This window comes from Notothenia rossii, assembly GCF_949606895.1.
Source record: "Notothenia rossii genome assembly, chromosome: 2".
NCBI lineage: Eukaryota > Metazoa > Chordata > Actinopteri > Perciformes > Nototheniidae > Notothenia > Notothenia rossii.
In genome coordinates this window covers 46,981,528-47,003,776 of record NC_136904.1, presented here as the reverse complement: position 1 = coordinate 47,003,776, position 22,249 = coordinate 46,981,528, and the positions used below count along the sequence as shown (strand labels likewise).

General features: G+C 39.8%; 1 protein-coding gene across 5 annotated transcripts; it reads left to right on the top strand.

Annotated features, from left to right (window-relative positions):
* The first annotated feature begins 9,226 nt into the window (after positions 1 to 9,226).
* On the top strand, positions 9,227 to 17,743 carry LOC307027776 (uncharacterized protein). 5 transcript variants are annotated; one of them, XM_079662537.1, is made up of 7 exons: positions 9,228 to 9,551; positions 10,836 to 10,925; positions 13,348 to 13,512; positions 13,804 to 14,790; positions 15,496 to 15,654; positions 15,768 to 15,863; positions 16,698 to 17,743. In XM_079662537.1, exons 4-7 carry the CDS (start codon positions 13,807 to 13,809, stop codon positions 16,998 to 17,000), a joined length of 1,542 nt encoding a protein of 513 aa, XP_079518663.1. In that variant the 5' UTR covers positions 9,228 to 9,551; positions 10,836 to 10,925; positions 13,348 to 13,512; positions 13,804 to 13,806; the 3' UTR covers positions 17,001 to 17,743. The 5 variants fall into 5 exon arrangements, with proteins under 5 accessions (XP_079518665.1, XP_079518663.1, XP_079518662.1 ...); XM_079662539.1 differs by lacking the exon at positions 13,348 to 13,512 and having other exon boundaries at positions 9,227 to 9,551; XM_079662536.1 differs by having other exon boundaries at positions 10,836 to 13,512.
* The last annotated feature ends 4,506 nt before the right edge of the window (positions 17,744 to 22,249 follow it).

Below are 22,249 nucleotides of genomic sequence, written 5' to 3'. Positions count from 1 at the left end.
TAAAACCATCCCTTTAAACTGTAGGTCTATACTGTAACAAATTAAATCTTACCCAAATTCACACATGAATAAAAAAACCTCTTAAAGAATAATTTGTTCATATGATGAAAAGATTGAATAATATGTTCTACCCTCAGTGTGTTTTTAGGGTTATTTAATAGTTTTCTCTTTCTTTCTTTATAAATTCAACAATTGATTAATTCATGGCTAATAAATCTTTTTCTTTACGTATTTCTCGTTGGTGAATAAGTGTGTTTATGTGTAAACTCACTCACTCCCGTTTTCCTTCTCTCCCCCTCTGGTTGTCAAGCCACGACCCCCTCACGTTCTGCCGGACCATGCCAACTCCTCCGTCCTGTCCTCTTCTCCGTCCACCTTCTCCTCAGTCCATCCGCTCTTGGATCCTTCCGCTGTAACTCTTTCCAGTGTCCCATCTGCTTTGCTTTTCATCTCCTCCTTTACAGTCTCTACTTTGTTGCATGGAGGGCGTATTCTGCTCTCATGTCCCACACTCTGCTCTTGTGTCCAAATCTTGTGGCTCAGCTTGGAACTTCATGTCCTGTGGGGGACCGATGAGAGTGTGCCTTTTTATGTCACCTGTAGTTCTGGATTCCTCAGGTGGAGATGGTTCTGGTTCTGGATAAAGTCTTGTCATTGTTGGTTCAGCTCTGCTTCTCTGTCTGTTCGATGGAGGAGGAGGGGTCTTCCGTGGTGAGGTCTTTTTTCTGCTTGGAAGTTGGGGTCGTAGCGTTCTCACAGGCGGAGAGATAGAGAGAGAGAGATCTCGGGACGCATTATCTATAGTTAATTCTAACACACTGAGGTAAAAATAAATCCAATCTTTCCAACTCCATTTTCCTAACCATACTATCTTTCTTTGATCTTAAATGTCATCTAAGCCCAGTTTAGGTATTCTAATAATTGTACCATATCCCTAAACATTGTTTTCACCCACTGTAACATGTTTACTCCAATTAACTCTTTCAGGAAACCACTTTCTTCCATAAATTTAAATACCTAGATGTTTCAAGCACCACATATTTCACACACTATAAAGGAACGTCTCCATATTTTCTCCATCACTTTAAATCTCACTGTTATTTAGAATATAAGTAACTTTGGTGACTGGACATATCTGCAATGTCGCCACTATCTGCTGGGAAATTTTGTTCATAGAGTTTGTACATAAAAAGCTGTACTTGTGGGTTAGTAGCCTGTTTCTACTGTAATCATTTTCAATAATTCTACTCAGGTCACCGGTCGGTTGTTCATAAACTTAACAGGGGGTGTTTCTGGTACAGACTAAAACATGGATCCAGTGTATTGAGAGATTCCCCTAATCTGTACATCCCCATCACTTACATATCCCGATCACTTAAACCCATCTCATCATTTGATACAAGAACTGCATATAGGGGGGTTGAATCATCTTGATTATAACCGCCTCTTGTTTGGGACCGAGTATTTCTAACTCCTCCTCTTTTTGCTCAGCTGATCTTTTGGCTCTGGGGATAAGTGAAAGTCTGTGAAACACAGCTGGAGTCTTGTTAGTGATGTGGGCATTCTCTATGAGTGAACTAATGGTTCCATGTCTTACTTGATATTGTACTCCCCATCCAACCAACAAGGTGCCAAGTGTAATGAGCACAATCAATAATGCTATTCTGACTCTTATCCCTAGGGGACCCCACAATTGGTTTGGCTTTGTTCTTGTCATCATCTCTATTTTATCCCTGGTTGTGTCCGTTACAGAATTTAAATAATGAGTCCAAAAATTACATACAAAAAATTGGACTCTTTTTCAGATGTAAAACAAAAAAAATAGGTTTTCACATTAATGTACAATCTATAAAAATCTATAGACAATTTGTCTTTTGAGCTGTTTCTATCTTTATCTTATTTCTATTTATTGTTTTGTTCCAGCTCTGCCAAATCAGTCCTAACTCCCAATAATGTTCTGGAAGTTGCCAGTGAAGGGTGACAATGTGTGAGGTGGTGTCAATTTGCTCCTTTTTCTTTACCTTTAAACCGGAGCGCGTGTGAAGTTTGTTACAACCTTTCACGCTTCCGTCCACCGGGGATGAGCCCACTGTCTTTTGTGAACTTTCACCCTCACCCAATCACCTGGCCGAACAGGAGTCTCTTCTGGTGTCTCGTCTGGTATCTCTGTAGTTTTCCTAGCCTGCTGTGTAGACAAAACTTGCATAATATTACTCAGAGTTCTGACATATTCATCCACTTCTATTTGTCTAATATCTAAAACTGGACCACTCCCTCCTTGGAGAAGGCCCAAGCTTCGGCATACCTCTTGTTGTTTTATGACCTATTGTTGACTACATTTTATTATTTATTAACTACAACGTCACCGAATCAACATATCTGTATAATCATGACACTCCCTCCTTTGAGCATAAAATGCTCAATTAATATTGCAATGATTACCGTATTATGAACAGGACATGTAAAACCCATAACGTTGCATTAAATAAATATAAATTCTCCGTGTACCCACGAGGCGTACAAAAATATCAAATAATGTATGGCTTTCTGATGGCATAAATGCATATTCACAAAACATTTTCCATTAGCACTTCTAATAGTTTACTTGTTTCAATAATGGCTTTTGTCATGGTATTATGCATCATCGTTGCTGCGAAAAACAATACCCCTGGTGTTGCTAATGCATCTTAATAATTCTAGGATTAGAGGATTGGTTGACATTGCTGAACTAACATATGATAAAATAATCTTTCTCCAAACTGGAGGGAAAATATGAACTATTCTCACAGAGAGTGACCTGCATGAAGGGCTGGTGCCCCTCACTCAAATGAGATATTGCCTTACGCACTACACTATAAACACAGTAAAGTTACTCAAGAATAAATAAATAAAGACTGATTCTTGAAACTGTTGTAAAAACCCTACAACTTCTTCATCCAAGCTCTTAATCAGTGTTATGTTATTTAATCTGCGGCTCATGCCTTAAAACAGATACTTCAGACCGATTATAAAATGGTGTTTATGAGAAAAATGTAATCTGACTCCATAAATCACATAATTGTTTGATTAAAAACTGCACTTCTGGCTAAGAATAAATGAAGTTCCCCTTTAAACACAGCCCCGGTCTTCTGACGGGGTCTATCTATGTACTGGCTGGAAAATGTTGGGCCAGTCTCTGTCGCTCCGTCACAGTTCTCCCACTAACAGTCACTCTCTAGTTCTGCTGGGTTCTTGTTGACTTCTTCACTGGTTTGAGACAAGCGACCCTATTGGAACACCTCCCTTTGTAGCCAGACTTCACCACAGCAGAATCGAGTTTCTGTTTTCAGGTCTGGACAGCTTCACGTCAGGTGTATCGCCGCCCCTTGCATATTTTGGGTGGAAACCCGTCTTCTTGACCTCACTAGTTGTGTGGACACAATAGTTTTATGTGAGGGGGAACAACATCACTCGTAATGTATTTTCCTTCTCATAATTACAAAAATAGTCTGCTAAATGTTCTACTCTGCTACTTCTAATTGGTGGATGCTCTGTGTAAATGCAATATTCTACTCACTATCTTTTAAATAACATTCAACCTCTCCCTCCTGTGGTGACATATGTGGCTCTATGTAGCTGGATTTCAAAATACTCTAGTGCTGAAGATGCATCACCTGATGGTCTGGTCCTCTAAGCTTCCTCATTGTTGTGGATGATACCAGGCTGTCAGTGGCATTTGGTTCATGTTTGGAAATCCCGTGCGTCTTTGACATCTCTGGGACCCCCTGCCTCTGTCGTCATCATGGAAACTGCATGGTGGGCCGTTGTTTGGTGCATGTGGTGGGTATTTCATTTGTTGTTGTGGACAATCTCTAGCCCAATGGCCCAGCTGATTGCATATGTAGCATCCCTCAAACCGGAGAACTTTTCCTCTGCCTCCTCGGAAACCTCCTCGTTGTTGGTTCTCTGGCACTATCCGAGATTCAACTGTTTGAGATGTCTGCACTGCATTCTCTGGTTCTTCCTGAGCTTGAATTGTTGGAGGAATCTGCCCTGCCTTCTCTGATGTAGCTGCCATTTGCCTTGCCGCTTTCTTGTTTTTATTAGCTTCGGTATCTTTCTCAGCCATTTGTATCTTCAAGAGTCTTAGTTGTAATTTTTTAATTTCTTCGTCTTTTTCCCTCTGGGTTGCTTGGTATTTCATATCGTGGTAAATGAGATGTTGTATCCATTCTTCAATGGGTATAGCATCTAATGCCACCACATCTCCCAGGCTTGCCTTACTGATTGGGGAAGGGCGTTAATGACCGCGTTCTTCCACAGCATTACGACAGACGGTGAAACGTCATGTCGTTCTCCAGTGCAGTCCTCCCACACTCCTTCACATTTCTTCAGGAAGGCATACATGTCTTCCCCCGGTTCTTTTCTCAGGTAGTTGAGGGCCTGTAAACTCCGTGTTGTTGGGTAGATTTGACGAATGGCAGCCCAATACCTCGACCTGACTTTGTTGAAGAAAATGTAATCTGGAGAGTTGGTGCATTTGGCCTTGGAATCCACTGCTCTTGCCTCTAGTCTTCCTTCTATCCGTCCAAGCAGTGCCCTCATGTCTCCCAAGCACAGGTGGTCTTGGACTGTGTATTTCTCCAGATCATTCACCCACTTCTGACCTCCTTGTGAAAGTGGAGGTAGTTTTGCCGCTAATGCTTCCATGTCTCTGTGAGTCCATGATTGGTATTTCAATCCTCCTTCTCCAGCCGCTATCAGCGGTAGCATGAGTGTTGAGCAGTTCCTGAGTCTTCCAGCTTCAGTTACGGTTGTGGTGTCTGGAGAACCTTCGCCTTTTCTTCTCTTGAGTTGTGCTTCCATACTTTTGCTGAGGTCTTCCATCTTTCTGTTGAGCTCCTCTTCCATTCTTATGCCTAGTTCTTCCAATCTTCTGTTGAGCTCACCAGATAGGAGTCTTACCTCATACTCCAAGTCTTTGACACGTGTAGCTGTGGGGAGACCGTCCAACTCCAATACTCCTCCTAAAACACCTAGAGTTGGAGCTTGTATTGGGGGTTGAAAGAAACTGTATTCTTCTGTCATGTAGGGAGGAGGCGCATTTGTCAGGCTTGGAAGGAGCTTTGAAGGTTGGAAGGTTGGATTACTGGAGCTTCTTCTGTTTTTTTTTTCTTATCTTCCTTTGCTGTGAGCTCTGCTCCTTGAGCCACATGCTGTTCGTTGATTCTTGGCTGACATATTTTAGATGGAGTACCAGACTTGTAACTCTAGATTTGCTTTTTTCAGCTCTGTTCATAGCAATGTTTTCAGGTCCATACCAAGAGGGTTGTCCGGCTTTGATCCATGCTTTTTCCTGTTGTAGGTATTCAGCATTCTCTTGTTCAACTACAGCTTTTCTATGGGCTTTGGTTGGTCCAGGCTGATCATCTGCTGGAAACAGTCCTCTCGTTTGCCACTGTTCCAACAGTTTCTCCATGTGGTTCCATGTCTTTTGTCTAAGATTTGGAACTGTTATAGCATCTGATCTGATTTGTATCCTTCCCTTGATATCTGCTGTTGAGCCTGGCTCTGCGTCTAGTCTCAACTTAGTTTGTTTAAGTGGCATGTTCTCTTCCTATTCGAATGAAATTATGAAGTTATCAAAGATTGAAGCACTAATCCTCCGACTAGCACCTTTGTTCCTGATAAATAATATGCTATGTCATCCGATCTTAACTTTAAATCAGGGTTGTTGTTTTTTTTAATTATTTTTTTAGAAAGTTCAATATTATTAAAGTAAATTAAAATATAACATTTGTGCAAATTTTAAATTGTTAAAAATAAAAATTGTACAGTGTACAGTATGGTTTTGACTTTGAAATATGAAAATAGAAATCTGTGGTAAAAATCTAAATCCACTGTGTACAGTGCATACCGAAGTGTATGAAATTATGCAAATGTCTCAACTTGTGTTAGCTTCAATAAAGTGGTGTTTGAATATTCTACAGTCTAGGTTATGTTATTATGTAAAGTTTCTCATCTTATAATTAGAAACCACTTTGCAATTCTATTCTGGCGATCAAGCTTATGTTTATTTATAACACTTAAAATTATACTTCACATGGTATGGTGTTTCTTCTATTTGTGTAATAATTCTGTACTACCACCAGAGTGCGCTATTTTAATTTCCTAGCTTAATCCACTAGGGAATAGCTGTTGCAAAACTGACTTGTTTTTAACAAGGAGAAACTTATTTTCCTTAAAAGTATCTTTAAAATAGGAAGAACATTACACTATGGTTAAACAACACAGCATGTAACCGCGAAAACACATTTGCAACCAGGAATATTTCAAAAACCGCCAAAACACAACAATCCTTCCCTTTAATATCCAAAAATTGATTCAGCCTTCTAGTTCCAACTGTGACCAGAAGTATTATTCGTTCTTCACAAGATGGAGGTCAGGAAAATGCCTCATTGGAGTGAAACCAGCTGCATAAGAACAAAGAAAGGAGTGCTTTGAATTTGCATTTCACGAAATGGCGATTGCCCTGTCTTTGTTTTTCCACATGTGGGGTGTAAACAAGATGGCACCCGATTATTTTGCACTCTGACCTGTAGACAAAGAGATTTGTCCATGCGGCTCTCAGGTGGGAGTTTAAACAATGGCGAGGTGATCTTTAAACGAACCGTAACAAAGTAAAGCACTGGTGTGGTATTATAAACCCTGAAATCCAAGCCAAAACAACACTTAGTTTAAAATAACAACATTTCTATCTAGTTTACTATGAACAAAATGGGCTTTATCTTATTGATATCATCACTTAAAGTTAGGAACCCTTACGCACTAGCTATAAACCTGTTCACGTAATATTTGACTTTATAGTCGACTATGGTTAACTGTTGCTATTTGGACACGCCAAACCGGGACCAATATGGAGACCTATCAGCAACTAATAATAGACCGTCGTCTTATTACTGCACTGCTGTTGTAATTCCGATTACCGTAACCCACCTGCAATATCTTGTTTAAAACAGAACAGTTTTAACCACTGATAAAGGCTTAGACCTTAACCAAGCCTTTTCTTGAAAAGGACTTTCTTTAAAGCACTGACTTCGGTTACTTAATCCTGAGTTGATTCACTATGCCCTGCTGGTTTTCACTTACTCGGCCCTTAACCGATTCGCTATGTCTCCAGATCTTAACAAAAATCGTCAAATGGGCTATATACCCTTACGTCATAGGCTAACTAACTACGAGCGTAACAAGAGACACCTACGTGAAAACAGCAAGGCACCTATCCGAAGTACAATGTCCACACACATTTATATTTAAAATGTAACACCCACACATGGTTAATAGCATGCAGGGTTAATGGAACAAAAGAAAGTGTGAACTCAACCTGCTTGTGACAAAACAACGCCTCGTGGTTTTAGAGTGATTATTTTATCAATTTGGGTTGTTTTAACATTAAAATGCACAGCTATTTTCAGGATCCGCCGGCTGCCGTCAAACACACACATCTAACATTGCCTAGTTTAACTAGTGAATAATCTTTGTCATAACAGGCATCTTCATACCGATTGATTTGAGCTCTTGTGTGTCGAATGGCTGCAAGCGTCTCCAGGAAACAGCCGGTTGGTTTTCTCTCCTCGGTCAGCGGGATCACGTCGGGGAACTCACCAGATTGTAAACTGTGTTCGTTATTCTCCCGTCCAGGAGAGAAGCTTTAAAAGGAGACTAAATGGAGTCTCTGTGAAAGTTCAATTGGGTACTTTAATTAAAAAAGGCGTGGGTTGGTCACAAGCATGATATTGTTCAGTCAGACAAACAGCTGTGATCCGCTCCTCGTTAGGGAAGAGAAGAGCCGATCTCTCCTCCGGTGCTGTTATATATCCTCTGCTGGCTCCTCCCCGCCAGCCGGCTCGCCTCGTCTCCAATGTCCGTTATTGCATTTAAACAGAGGATTGGTTCTTTTCACATTCAATATATGCTTAACACGCCGTTTCTCCTCATATTCTCTTTCATCACTTTTCATTTAACACATTCTAAACGCTGTAATCAATACTCTAAACAATACTTCTCGGCTCGTTTGGTTTCCGGTCATTCCGGATGTTGTCACATGCTACTCTCGTCTGTAAACAATAATGTATTCAAATAAACTGTACCTTCATTTAATATTCAGCATGGTAGTATCTCGACATCTATAGTTGTAGTGTTAAGTCAGTAGGCTTCGGTTTGCACCACTCCATACCATTTCGCTACTAAATTCACCTCTTTAGGAAATCGTATATTAGCCACATGCTAAATGCTAACCGTAGATGAAGGATTTTCAGAATAAAAGCTTAACTGCATGTGCACAAGAATTTCTGGTTTTTCAGTATAAAAGAGCATTAAAACTGACGGCATGTTTAAACTACATTTCCCCATTAAAACATTGATTTTAATTTCTAACACTACATGAAGTTAAAAACACAATTGTGGTGAATTGTTTGCGTTTTCAGTTTCCTATCTACTTTAAATAACGACCAACTGAGAGTCACTGTTGTATGATAAATACAACTCCTAAATAACATTACAATATATATTTCTTACTGTGAGTTTGTTATCTAATGTTTAACAAATTCTCCTCTTTCTATGTCTTTATACTAAGTGGAAAAATAAAAACTATGCTAAAAACAACAAATTATAGTTTCTTATTTATTTCAATATATCTACTACTTCAAATCACACATTGATCTATTCATTTTCAATGTATTCACTCCACCTTCAGATCACTCATTGTTCTTCTACTCCTTATTTACAGCACTGCTGAGCGTTTGCCTCCCCATGTCTTCTCTGTCAGAGGCAGAGGTTTCATCTTCATTTATTTTTATTGCGTAGGAAATGGAGGTCGGCACAAGCATTCTTCTTGTCTCCCTGTTTTATTCCACTGAAAATCAATCTCTCAGTCTGTCCCCATTGTTCTCGTTGAGTCCTTAGTACTGGGGCGCCTAAATCTTGTTCTTCGCGATCAAATTTTACTTCCATTCGGACTTCGTATTTTATTTTAAATTTTTTCTAACTAAGGTTGATTTATGTTCACTTATTCCATTATATATATTCACAGCTAGCTATATTCCCCACACAGTCTATCAGGCTTTTATAGTGCGATGTATATTTCAACAGATGGAGAGACTTCTTAAAAGCACTTCAACCCAACCTTGTGGTGATGTGGCTTTTAGCAAGGAGTTGAAACCCAAGTCTCACTGTAAAAACGATAACTAGCAATTGTTGATCTCATTACAATTTTGAAATTAAACTGACTCAGAAATATGGCTTTGCAATAAGTAATCTATAAACTCTTGTCTGCCCAGCAAATTTTTCCCATTGTTGACTTAACTACTATTTTTAAGTCAGCTCAACAAGAAATTGTAAATCTATAAGCAGATTTTTGAGTTGAGTTGGGCCAACTCCGTCATTTGCTCTTTTGCGCATGCGCACACAAGCCTGGACCAGTTTGAACCGCGCTTTGCTTCAGGTGTGCCCGTCCGACATTTTGTGGAGCAGAAACCGCGTGGTGGGAGCTGGCCAAACTTTCGCTCCAGCAGGTAAGATAAGCGTGTTTTTACTTCCATCACGCTGAATTAGTGCATGGTTGACTTTGTTTTTACTGTAGGGTCATTGTCTGTTGTTGTTGGTAACTTTTTCGCATGCGCCTCGTCGTCATGCAGACGCTTTCACATGGGGTAGCTATGCAGCTATGCAGCTATGTAGCTATGCAGGCATGTGGGCTGTCATTTCAGTGGTGTAAGTAATTCGGGAACTATATTCATTATGAAAAGCCAACGTTGTGCATTTTTTATCCGGTGCAACACTGGGTAAGTTAAACAAGGCGGCAAACGATGGTGTTCGTTTATCGCGACCTCTCCGCGGCGCCGCCATTACTTGTTGTTTTATTTTCTGCTGTAGCGCTGTTATTTCGTCACTTTTTAAAGTTTTAATAATTTTTCATGCGAGAAAGTAAGGGTTTAGATCCCCATTGTGCGGTTAGTTTGTCTAAATGACGGCTGTTTAGAAGTTTGCTCCGAAGTTGAGAACCTCCACGTTGTGGCAAGGCCCCCCCGAGGTGGGGGACCTCGCAGAGGCAGCAAGCCGCCTGGAGAGCTCCGTTGGCCGGCCGAACTACGTAGTTCTGCCGGGGTGGTAACGGTCGTTAATTAACTCATCCGCAGGTTTTTAGAGGTTTGTCGCCGGGTTGCTCGATTCTTTTTTAGGAGATAGGCTGTTGGTCTCACTGGTGTAATCTAACAATTGGGCAGCTGCATTAGTTTGAATCAAGAGTAAGTTAAAGCTGTGTGAAGGAGGAGAGGAGCAGCGCTGTACAGAAATCACCACATTTACATCAATAATGTTTTACAATGTACCGATCAGAATGCATTATTTTAAATGTTGTTTTATTTTATGAAGTTATAACATGGTTATGGTTGGTGTTTTTAAAAACAAATGTTTGAATTCATGTTTGCATTTTTGTTGCTTGTCATAGGCCTAGTTATAATTTAAAATCAAATTTACATTTTAAAATTAATTTACAGATTATATTCATGAATGAAAGACAATTCCCAATAGACTTTTTTCTTGTCTCTCGGCTTGTTGATGTAGGCTATTTAGCTCCTGCAACAAGGGATTCCTTCTGTGTTATGTATGGTTGTTTTATTTATTTTTTTATATAACGGCTGTTGCAGTTGGCTTTCAGACCAGTACAGCTTGGTGTTATTACAATAATTATTATCAGACTAACTTTTAAGTTTTTCATATCAGTATTCTATCTTAAATTACGTGTAGAGGCTGTTGTGAAAATGCTATTCATGCTATTTGTGTCTCTTGTGTTTCAGTGGTGGATTCCATGCAGTGCCGGCTTTGTAAATTCTCCAGCTCCAGTCAAGTGACCCTCTTGAAACATCTTCGCCTTCGCCACGGTCAAGGTGCACACTGGCCTTGCACACACACCAACTGTGTTTGTGTATTTAAAACACTTGGATCATTGAGATCACACCTCTCGAGATCACACGCGTCAGTGAAAATCCAGGAGTGTGTAACATTTCACTGCGAGTTGTGTGATTTTAAAGAGATTTGCAGTGAAAAAACGTTTTGGAACCATCTCGGACATCATTTAAAGAACAGAGAAACTGTACAATGTCCCTTTCTAAGGTGTACCTTTAAAACAAACACTCGCCCAACCTTCAGTTCTCACAAAAGTCGAAACCATAAAAACTGGACACTTAAGGATTTCCGAACAATACAAAGAACTGTTACTGAAGATGAGATAATTGATGGTGAACAAGCTGATAGTGAAGCAGGGACATCAGCTCATGATGTTGTGGGACTAAATGAGGTTGTAGATACTGTGGAGGATGTAGATAGTGAGACACTTGAGCACAAATTAGCCTCTCTCTTTTTGTCTATGCAAACTGTGTTGCACGTTTCTCGAAGTGCAACACAAAAGATTGTAGAACATTTGCATAACCTGCTGTCTTTCTCTAACACTCAAACTTTCAACAGTGTCAAAGAGATCCTTTCTAAACATAAAATTGAAGTAAATGATTGTGTTTTGCAAGAAATTTCAAGTGCTATAGCTCAAACTAATCCACTCCTTTTAACAATATCAGAGAAAGGTTCCCTATCTACAGATCACAGAAGGAATATATACTTCAAAGGGCACTTTCCTGTTATCGAACCCACAGAATATCTGTACAACGCAGCCCATAAAAACTCTTTTGTATATATATCTGTCACTAAGGTACTTGAGACTTTACTTGGGTGTACAGATTTTTTTGACAAAATTGTATTTAATCAAGAAGCTTTATCTGGGCACTTTAAGTCTTTTCAAGACGGCAAGTATTACAAGGAGAATAAGCTACTGGGAGAACAAAACACTTGTATCAGTTTGGGATTATACATTGATGAATTTGAAGTGTGTAATCCATTGGGGACCTCTAGAAAAGTTCATAAGATTACGGCAGTATATTGGGTGGTTCTAAATTTACCAGCCAGGTTCAGATCGAGTCTCACTTCAATTCAGTTGGCTGTCTTGGGTAAAAGTGTAGACATAAAAAAATATGGTTATGAAAAGTTTCTTGAGCCATTGCTTAAAGATATAAAGTGCCTAGAACAAGAGGGAATTTTTGTTGAAGTTGTGGGCCAGTTTGTTAAAAGCACTGTGTATTGTGTATGTGCTGACAACCTCGGTGCGCATGGTCTTGCTGGCTTTTCTGAAAGTTTTAATGTTGAAAATTTCTGTCGGTTTTGTTTGATTAGTCGGGGCCAAATTGCAACCACTGAGGTTAATGATTTTCAATTGAGAAGTGTTGATCAGCATAACTTGTTTCTGGAAGAGCTTAAGCAGGGGGGCAACCTCAAAAGTGTTAAGGGGGTCAAAAGTGAATGTGTACTGGGCAAACATCTCTTGTTTTTTCACCCAATAACTGGATTTCCTCCAGATCTGTTGCATGATCTTTTGGAAGGGGTCATCCCTGTGGAATTATCCTTATGTTTGAAAAATCTGATTTCAAAACGCTTTATTACATTTGATGAGTTAAATGACTGCATAACATCATTTCCCTACAAGTATGAAGACAAAGTAAACAAGCCCCACAAAATTCCAAAAGCAAGCTTTGAAAAGGGGACAGTGGGGGGAAACGGGCATGAAAACTGGACACTGCTTCGTTTACTTCCTTTCGTGATTGGACGCAAGATACCAGAACAGGAGCCAGCTTGGGTGATTTTAATGGACCTCAAGGAAATTCTTGACATTGTTGTGTCAAGTAGGCTTTCTGAAGAAGCACTGTGTTATTTATCTTATAAACTACTCGATCATCGCAAGTTGCTCACCAGTACCTTTCCAGAGTTCAGACTGAGGCCGAAACATCATTTTATCGACCACTACCCGCAACTTATTCGCTGCTATGGGCCTTTGATTGAATTATGGACAATGCGATATGAGGCTAAGCATAGCTACTTTAAAAAGGTTGTCCATGACACTCGCAACTGGAAAAATGTGCTGCTCACTCTGTCCACGAAACATCAGCAAATGATAGCCTACCACCTGGACAGTGGGATCCTTTTCAAGCCAAAACTGTATGTTGAAAATGTGAAGGTGGTCAGGGTTTCAGAATTGGATCCATCTCTCAAGTATGAAATACAGAAGAAGTACCCACATCTAGACAGTGTGTCCCTGTCTAAAACGGTTCACCTGGATGGGACACAGTATGCGGCAGGCATGATTTTGTCTTCTGGGCAGTGCAGTGGCCTCCCTGAGTTCCATAAGATTGCAAACATTCTTGTCAATGCAGAGGAGGTGGCATTCATTTGTAAAAAACTTTCTTCTTGGTACATGGAACATTACAGGTCCTATGAACTTGTTGAAAACACCTGTGCAGACCTTCTTGTCCTGGATCCAGATGTGCTGACGGATTACCATCCTCTAGCAGCGTACACAGTTGGTGGGAAGCTTATGGTGACTCCGAGGACATTCCTTCTCCATTAACCTCCTGAGACCGAGCGTTTTTTCTGGTGTGCATTTTTTTTATTTCTCCTTGCTATCTGGGATAAGTAGGACCTAATAAGTACAATACCTAAAGTTTGTCTTTGTACAGGAAGTAGTTTTTGCAAAAAATGATGTCCTCATATGAGGACACTGGGATTATCTCAACATAAAAAAAAACTGTATTTGCTGTTTGGGACCAGAAGGGCCCAATTTGTGTAAATTCAAATTTTCAGCTTTCTACAACATTGGTGTAATCTGTCTTCTAATTAGGTTTGACTAATCATTTTCTCCCACTTTTCTCTCTCCCCTCTTTTCAGACTATGTTACTTCGGGTCGTTCTTTCCTCCAGAGATGCCCGGCGAATCCAGCTTCCAGAAGTCCCAACATCTGTGGAGGGCCTGATTAATATGCTTAAAGAGAGACTCAATCTTCAAGAAGATTTCTCACTACAGTTTGAGGATCCGGAGTTTGGAAATGCACTCTGCAACTTAACAGAGATGTCAGAATTACCAGCTGTGCGTGCAGTCTTGCATGTCATGTGGAACTGTGATTTGTCTCCACTTAACCAATCCACTAGTTCAGTCTCCTCTCAGGACACAATCAGTGTTCACTCTGAGGATTTCAGGCCTAGTTGGACCGATTCTATCCAGACCACATTAAGGCAAGTCGCAGAGTGGCCATCTCCATTCCCAATCCCCAAGTTTGCATATGATGTGGAGCTGAAATTGTCTAAGGCCAATGACACACATGAAAAGACAAAGAAGGGCGTTGAAGTGACAAGAGACATGAAGATGGAGATATTGGATAAAATTGCACAAGCAATTTTTGAAATCAAAAGCTACCCTGAGAAAGATGAGCTTGAGTCAGTTGCCGCTGCGCTCATTCAGAATTATCCATGTCTGAAAGAGCCATTTGGCGTCACAGGCTACGAGGGATGGAGAACAAGTATCAAGTACAAACTTGGAAACTACAGGTCAAAGCTTCGCCAGGCAGGATGCAATGAGGTAAATGTAAACAAGAAAAGAAAAGGTGGAGGGGAAGATGACAGTCCATTTACCCTGAAAAAGCCCAAACGTGGAGAGGTCAATCATGTGCCAGATTACCCACAACACCATGATGATTCTACCCTTGAAGAGGAAAGAGTATCTCTGGTCGATGAAATGAAGAAGAAGAACAGGAACACAACATTGATAGAACAGAAGATGGAGCTGACGTTTTCCCTCAGGCGAAGGGAGGTGGTAGAGTGTCAGCCGATGGTATCTGAGATCCAGGAAAGGTGGCCTGCTCTGTTTTCTTGTGAAGAGGTAAGGATCTATTCTTTTTTATTTCTACTGTTCAGACAAGCGAGTAAAAGAAGATGTTATGTTGACATTTTCTACTGAGACTTCATTCTTCCTCAGAAGCGTCATCCAACGTGCTGCTGACGTGTCATTTACCAGCTGGTCTGCCGAGTTGGCCACGCACCTTCCATCCTGGGTGGTCTCTGGAGGAAGGAATCCCAGGTATGACATACCTGGGATTCCCTCCTTCAGAGACCAGAGGCCAGCTGATGAATGACACATCAGCAGAACGTTGGATGACACCTCTGATGAAGACGACGACGTCTCAGTTGAAACTGTCATGGTAACATCCTTTTTTACTTGCTTGTCTAAACAGTAGAAATAAATTGCAATAATAACAAGAAGACAAAAGTAAAATGTTTAATCAGGTAAGAATGTGTGTTTTTTTTTTATGTCTTCCAAGGAGTAATTCACTTTCTGCAATTTATGGATGTGGCATAGTCACCCTTTTTATTTAATTTTTAATCCTCAAAATCCATGGTTAAAAATGAGGTTCTTTATTTCCTGTGGTGCATTTTAGTATGTAATCCACTTTTTCACAGGTCACAGAAAAATGGTCAGATATTTAACATGGTGCAGACTCATAACAAGTTACCCAGGAACTTCCTGTAAGAAATTCTGACATTATGGTTTGAAAATTGATAATATTTTTTTGGTTTTCTTGTTAAGATATCTAAGGAATTTCATCGTATCACGAGCAAAGACCTCCTGGGGACTTTCAATGCATCCCTTGACAAGTTTGGGCCTGGCCTGCTGAAAATCTACAGGTCTAAGAAAGGAGCTTTTGGTCAGGAGATGGAGGACCTCCTTGATCAACTTGATGATCAGGTCAGTGAACTGCTCTTTTGCCTGGCAGTTTCAGAAGAGCATGAATATACTTATTAGGAATGACAACATTACAGTACTATACTAATTGAACTACTTATGTTTTCCACTTTTAGACATCCGACATTGTGTCCCACCGGAAAACAGCAGCACTGAGAGGCCTGCCTATCTACCTCCGCGAAGATGCAACCACGTTTTTCCTGAAGTGCTTGGTAAGTAAAAGTAACTGCAGGAAAGACAAATAATTCAGGTCATGCAGCTAATTACTTATTCTCACAAGATGTTTTTAAGGAGTAGTTAATCCAAAATGTAAGTACACCTCCCCAGGGCAGTTTATCAGTCCAGATGATTTTGGGGTGAGGGTTGGACTTTTCCACTTCAGATCCCTTTTTTTCTGCTGAGGGGTTGGTCATTTTGGGTGGTGTTTCAGCACAAGGTTGGTGGGTTACATTGATTAAAGAAAGAGATTTATTTTTTCTGGTTAATACCTCCACAAGTTAAATGGCAAATTAGTATAGCGTGGTACTAAATAATTAATTTCATCAGTATAAATGTATTTAGTCTGAATGTTTTTTTATTTTTTTTAATCTTTCTTAAACAAATCATTAATTTGAAAGCTGAGAGACAAAATTTGAAAGATGATCCTCTAAGAGTAAGGCTTTTTTTGGCTGTCATTTTTGTTTGTTTTAAAAGCAGAACCATTGTTACAATGGGCTCTTTGCACAGCTTCACTACTTCCTTTACACCAACTTGTTTACTTCATGTAAATCACCCTCCTTAAACTACTAAATCTATTCTTGGCTTTAGCAGTTTTCATTGGCTGTCAGATTTCAGTTTATAGCTGCCCATGTCCTTCTGCCTTTTTTTTAACATTTCAACTTCTTTTAGCCGTTATGAAGCCAATCATCTCTGCTTACAAGTTATACTTTTCAGCTTTAGCATTAACCTTTTCAGAATTCACACATATTTTTTTTTTCATAAAATGACTCTTTCTACTGTCTTACTTTTTCTAAGCTCTTAATAATGTACCTGTTCTCCTTCCTCAGGACACCGACATTTTGGCACCAGTGCAAGGTGCATCTGTTGCCATCCTCTCTGTGCTACATGATGAAGCCGACAACACTGTGCGAGACCAGGCGGTAGTGTTGGAAGGGGACATTGTGCTTCATAATATTCCAAACCTCTCTACTGCCATGGCATACCTCTTCGGCCTCCTGTATGCCCTCAACATTGATTTTCCAAAACAGATGAGGTACTCCTTTGAGGCAATTCAGACCATCTTTTTTTCGCTCGGTGGCTCTCGATGCTCACAGCGCACAAGGTCACTGAAAGCGAAGCTTGTACTGTGACTGTTATTGAAGTTTAAGTGCATTGTTGTTACACTCATGTAAAACAAAACAAAGTTCATATGCTTCACCTCTGGATTATATAATAATTCAGCAGTTGCCAAAGGGTGTCTAGTGTTTCAACTGTTAAATTCATTATTGTTAAGTAAAGCTTGAATGTGTATATGCAAAAAACAAGAAAAATGGCTGTTCACATGTAAAGTCAACAAATGGCACAAAGTAATTCAGTGTTAATGTGTAAATTCAGAAGCCGCCAACCATGAGGGGGGGTGGAGGGTAATCATTATATACAGTACGTGTTCAGTAAGACTAGCATTGATTTAAAATACTCAGCATTGAGGAAGATTCACCCCAAATGTTACTAGACTATAGAACAGTATGCACGTTTCATAATCTGCAACAAACAAGTTAATCTCTTTGACCTCTGGAATATATAATCATTTGGCAGTTGCCAAGGGGTGCATATAGTGTTTCAACTGTTAAATACATTACAGTTTAAGTAATCTTTAAGCTTGGATGTGTATATGCAAAAAAAAAAGTAACCAAATGGCTAGAATGGCTGTTCACATGTAAACATTTACATTTCAGTTCAGTGTCAATTTCAAATTCTCAGCATGGAGGAAGATTCACTCCAAATGTTAATATTAGACTAATAGAACAGTATGTATGTTGTTTTTTTACACATGCATTAATGATGGTTTTACTGTTGTTCACTGGTAAACTGAATAAAAAAAATCTTGACAACATTCAGCTGTAGTGTGTATTATTAATTATCCATATATTGAGCAGTTTTGAATGTAAAATTATAGCCAAAATAAATTGTATTATTTATTCAACAAGAATATTTGTGTTAGGTGAATCAAGGAATAAATGCCATTGGAGGAATAATTGTGTATTTATACAACAAGAATATTTATATTTAAAGAAAGTAGAAATACATGACATTGATGGGAAAAATTGTTTATTAATTCAACACAAAAATCTGTGTTTGGTGAAGGTAGAAATACATCGCATTCAAGCAAGAAATTCTTAATTAGTCTCACAGTATTATCCTCATAAAGTGAACAAAAAGATCCAAGTTGGCAGAACTCTTGGCAAAACTTAAAAACCTTAGTTAAGTCAACAACAGCTGGCAAAAGTTGAGAAAACTCAAAAATCTCTTGCATCATGTTGCCTTGATATTTTAAGTTTTCTCAACTTTTTCTTTTTTACAGTGTACAGAATCTCTTTATCGTCACGTTTAGCTGGTTAGATTATCCCAACAGAACAAGAGATAGTGAGATCCGGTCATTTCAAATGGCTTTTTGAAAGTTGCGTTTCACCTCTTGGATACCCACATATAACACAACTGCAGCTCCTATGAGACTGGAAAGTGTTATTCTGTTTTGTTCTGGATGGAGTCTTTAGAAAACCACTGAACTTCCCCAACGAGTTTTAGCCGTATAATTCTGAAAAATGTACGGGGCCTTTCACCGTCTTCTTACACACCTTGTTGATTAATTTTTAGCTAATGAGTTAGCCGTATGATTCTAAAGATCTACGGGGCCTCTCACCGTCTTCTTACATACCTCGTTGCTTCATTTTTATTTTATATAACTTTCCTACCTAGCTAAAATATGTATTGTTTTTTTTTTCCGTAACAACTGTGACAGTGGGAAATGTCTCTGACAACTCTAAAATGTGGTTATAGCCAATCACAGATTTTTGATAATAACAGGTATCTGCTCACCTTTCAGTTGTAGGGCCCTGGTTTTAGTTGTCAGAGATTATTCCAGGCATCTTCCCTGGACCATTCGTCCGCTGGCTACCGGTGTTCCCTCTATTTAGATCCTACTCATCACGTCATCACGTCGGGGTTACCACTTTGTTGGAGCATCACCCAATGGTGGTGGTGGAAAGTTCACCTCTGCTCCGCGCCGTCCGTTGATGAGTAGTCTGTTACAAGGAAAAGGACTCGAACACCAAGTTAGGAGATAAGCAATAAGCTGAGTTTAATGGTAAAAGCAACAATACATAATACAGAGTTCTCTGCGACAGTACAAAATACAGAGTACTCCGGACTCAAGTTCTAGCACCGTGTGATATACGTACGACGAAAGCCAGTCAGAACAAGAGTCCAAAGCATGAATATTGGACAGTTTATATACTGTTTCTGGGGGAGGAGTTCTGTCGGTTGCTCCTCCCTTCATATTTGTAATTGGTTGCTTCACTCCTGGGCGGGCCCCTAGACAGTAAGTTGGGAGTTCTCCATTGGCCGGTTTCACTTCTGGGCAAGCCCTAGGCAGCGAATCAGAGTGAGTCAGCCATTGCTGCCCGGGAACAGAGTCTTCCACTCCTGTACAGAGCGTGATAAGAGCTGATAAGTCCAAGGCCGTTTTCATGGAGTCAGCATTATTGGGTGAACATAGCAATCTTTATCTTTGCACCTGGCGCTACTCCCTCTTTTTCCCAAGCATACACTTTACACAGACTCCCTCCTTTCCCAAGACTATTGGCTCCTAAGATATGTCGGGCTGATGTTATAGTTGTTTAAGCAGTTTTATACAAACAAAAACAGGTTATACAGATTACTTTAATCCAGTTTATACAGGTTACTTTAATATGTAACTATTTACTCCTTAAACTGTATTTTTTGTATGTCCAATAGTATGAATTGTAATGATTTCATCGATGTTTTACATTCATTCAATTTTTTTAAATAGATATAATAATAACGTTGAACCTGCGACCTGCAACCTGTGACCAATGAACGTGTATGCTACCATTAGCCATTACACCTAAGATCTTGAGGCCTGTTTCCGAGTCCTATTTTGGAACATTGCAATAATATAAAAGAATGCCGTGGAAATATTTGTTTCCATATATGGTGACCAAACCGTTTGAGACCCACTGAGATTAGACTTAGACTAAAGTTAACTGTGTAAACATTACATTACTGGAGCTGAAGTCATCAGAGCCTCTCAGCCTATCCGTTATCATAGCTAGCTAGCACCAGATGCTAACAACCATCCCCGTTTTAGCGGCCGGAGCGGCGTTCCGGCAGCAATACACCCCTGATGACTCTTCACCTTATGCAATACCATAAAAGTATTTAATATAGTTATAAAGAATGTGACGTGTGATAACATTTGGATCAACCGGATAAACCGATGGATCACATAACTTGCTAATGTTAACTGATTATACTTTTGGCTAAGTTAGCTTTGCTATCATTATTCTATAGGTAAACATAGTAATCTTAGTCACTGTACTAGACAACGAAATAAAACAACATAATATATATCCCAAAATAAATATCCTTTTGATATCTGAATACTATGGAACAGTGGCGGCACCAGAGATTTTCTCTAGGGGGTGCTGTGGGAAAGCTTGACGTTTCAGAGGGTGCTCAAACATTAAGGGTTTCCCATTAATGCACCAGTGCTAAAGTTGAATTTTCTACTGCAACAATCCCCACGAACACACAGTGTACCCGCGACTGTTACAATGAAGGCTCGGTAATCAGCTCACGGCATATACCTGTAGGTGTAAGCAGGGATAAAGTGCTATTTTTACAACTGGGGAGTGGACCTCACCTCCTCACCTCCTCTAGGAGGGTCCTAGAGAAATAAATCGCGAGCTCCCCCGGGATTCTTTTTTAAAAATATTGAAGTTAAAAGCATCAATCTGGTGCACTTTGAGAGCAAAATGAAGAGATCTATGGATACATCTCTCAACATACATATGAAACAGAACTGTAAACAGATTTTCTATTTTTTTATAGATATCTTACAAATCACTCCCCTTTTAAAACAAACCGTTTGAGACCCACTGAGATAAATAGACCAAAGTTAACTATCTAAACACTGAGAGTCCTTTACTTCACCTGAGCTGAGGTTATGACTCTCAGTCTGACAGGAGGAGAGAGTTCTCCCTCCACCTTGTTGTTGAAAAAGCTCCTTATATCCGTTAGCTTGGCTAGCTAGCACCAGATGCTAACCACAACAATCTCCGGTAGATACCCAACGGTGCGCAATCTCTCTCTCTCGCTCACTTGCGCACGCACACAAAATGGCTCGTGCCACACACACACACACAGAGCAGAGCTTGAATGAAACACAGAGATCCAGAAGTAAGCTACATGTACTCACGAGGCCTATTATATGCAGAATCCTTTAACGCCCACATAAAATCAATTTCAAGGACCGCCTACTTCCATCTACGTAACATTGCAAAAATCAGGCATATCTTGCCTCAAAACGATGCAGAGAAGAAACTAGTCCATACGCCAGGATCCGGAGTCATGGATGATCCTGTGTCATGGATCGCGAGTCCTGGAGCTTGAGTCGTGGCTGTGGTCCTGGATCATAAGTCCTGGATGGATATCCTCATGGATTCATCTTCCCATTATACACACATGCATTTCCAAACATTTGGACTACCTATGTTGCAAATGTATTATCTTTTCAATTTACACACGGCATCTATTGCACGTCTGTCCGTCCTGGGAGAGGGATCCCTCCTCTGTTGCTCTCCCTGAGGTTTCTCCCATTTTTCCCTTTAAACTGTGGGGTTTTCTCCGGAAGTTTTTCCTTGTACGATGTGAGGGTCTAAGGACAGAGGGTTTCGTATTGTCATACTGATATTCTGTACAAACTGCGAAGTCCACTGAGACAAATGTAACATTTGTGATATTGGGCTATATAAATAAACATTGATTGATTGATTGATTGAATCCCTCTCGCTTTCAGTTGGTTTTGATTGAGTGTCCACACATGGACGTTTAAGGACTAAAAACGATCAATTTGTTACTTTGCTGTTAGCAAATAATTTGGGGCTCCAGCTAACAGGAAGTCACTCAAGTGTCACAAAGTAATTTAGCCTATGGGTAGGTCAAAAAATTGGCCATTGGCCTAATCATATCACCTGTGTTGGCTTTATGTTTTTGGTCAAACATTTGTTTGTTTCACATTTGCATTGATGTAATTCATAATTTTTCTGATTTAATTTAATAAAAATAATAATAATAATTTTCGAAAAAAAACATATATTTATTGGGAGTGCTTAGGGGGTGATTTGGCAATCCTGGGGGGTGCTTCAGTTCCCCCCTGGCGCCGCCCCTGCTATGGAAGCCCATTTCGCCACTTGAAAAAAATAAAATCCCCATGAAAAGTCAAAATTATGAGATAAAAAAGTCGAAATTATGAGATAAAAAGTCATAATTATGAGATAAGAAAGTCGAAATTAGGAGATAAAAAGTCATGAGATAAAAA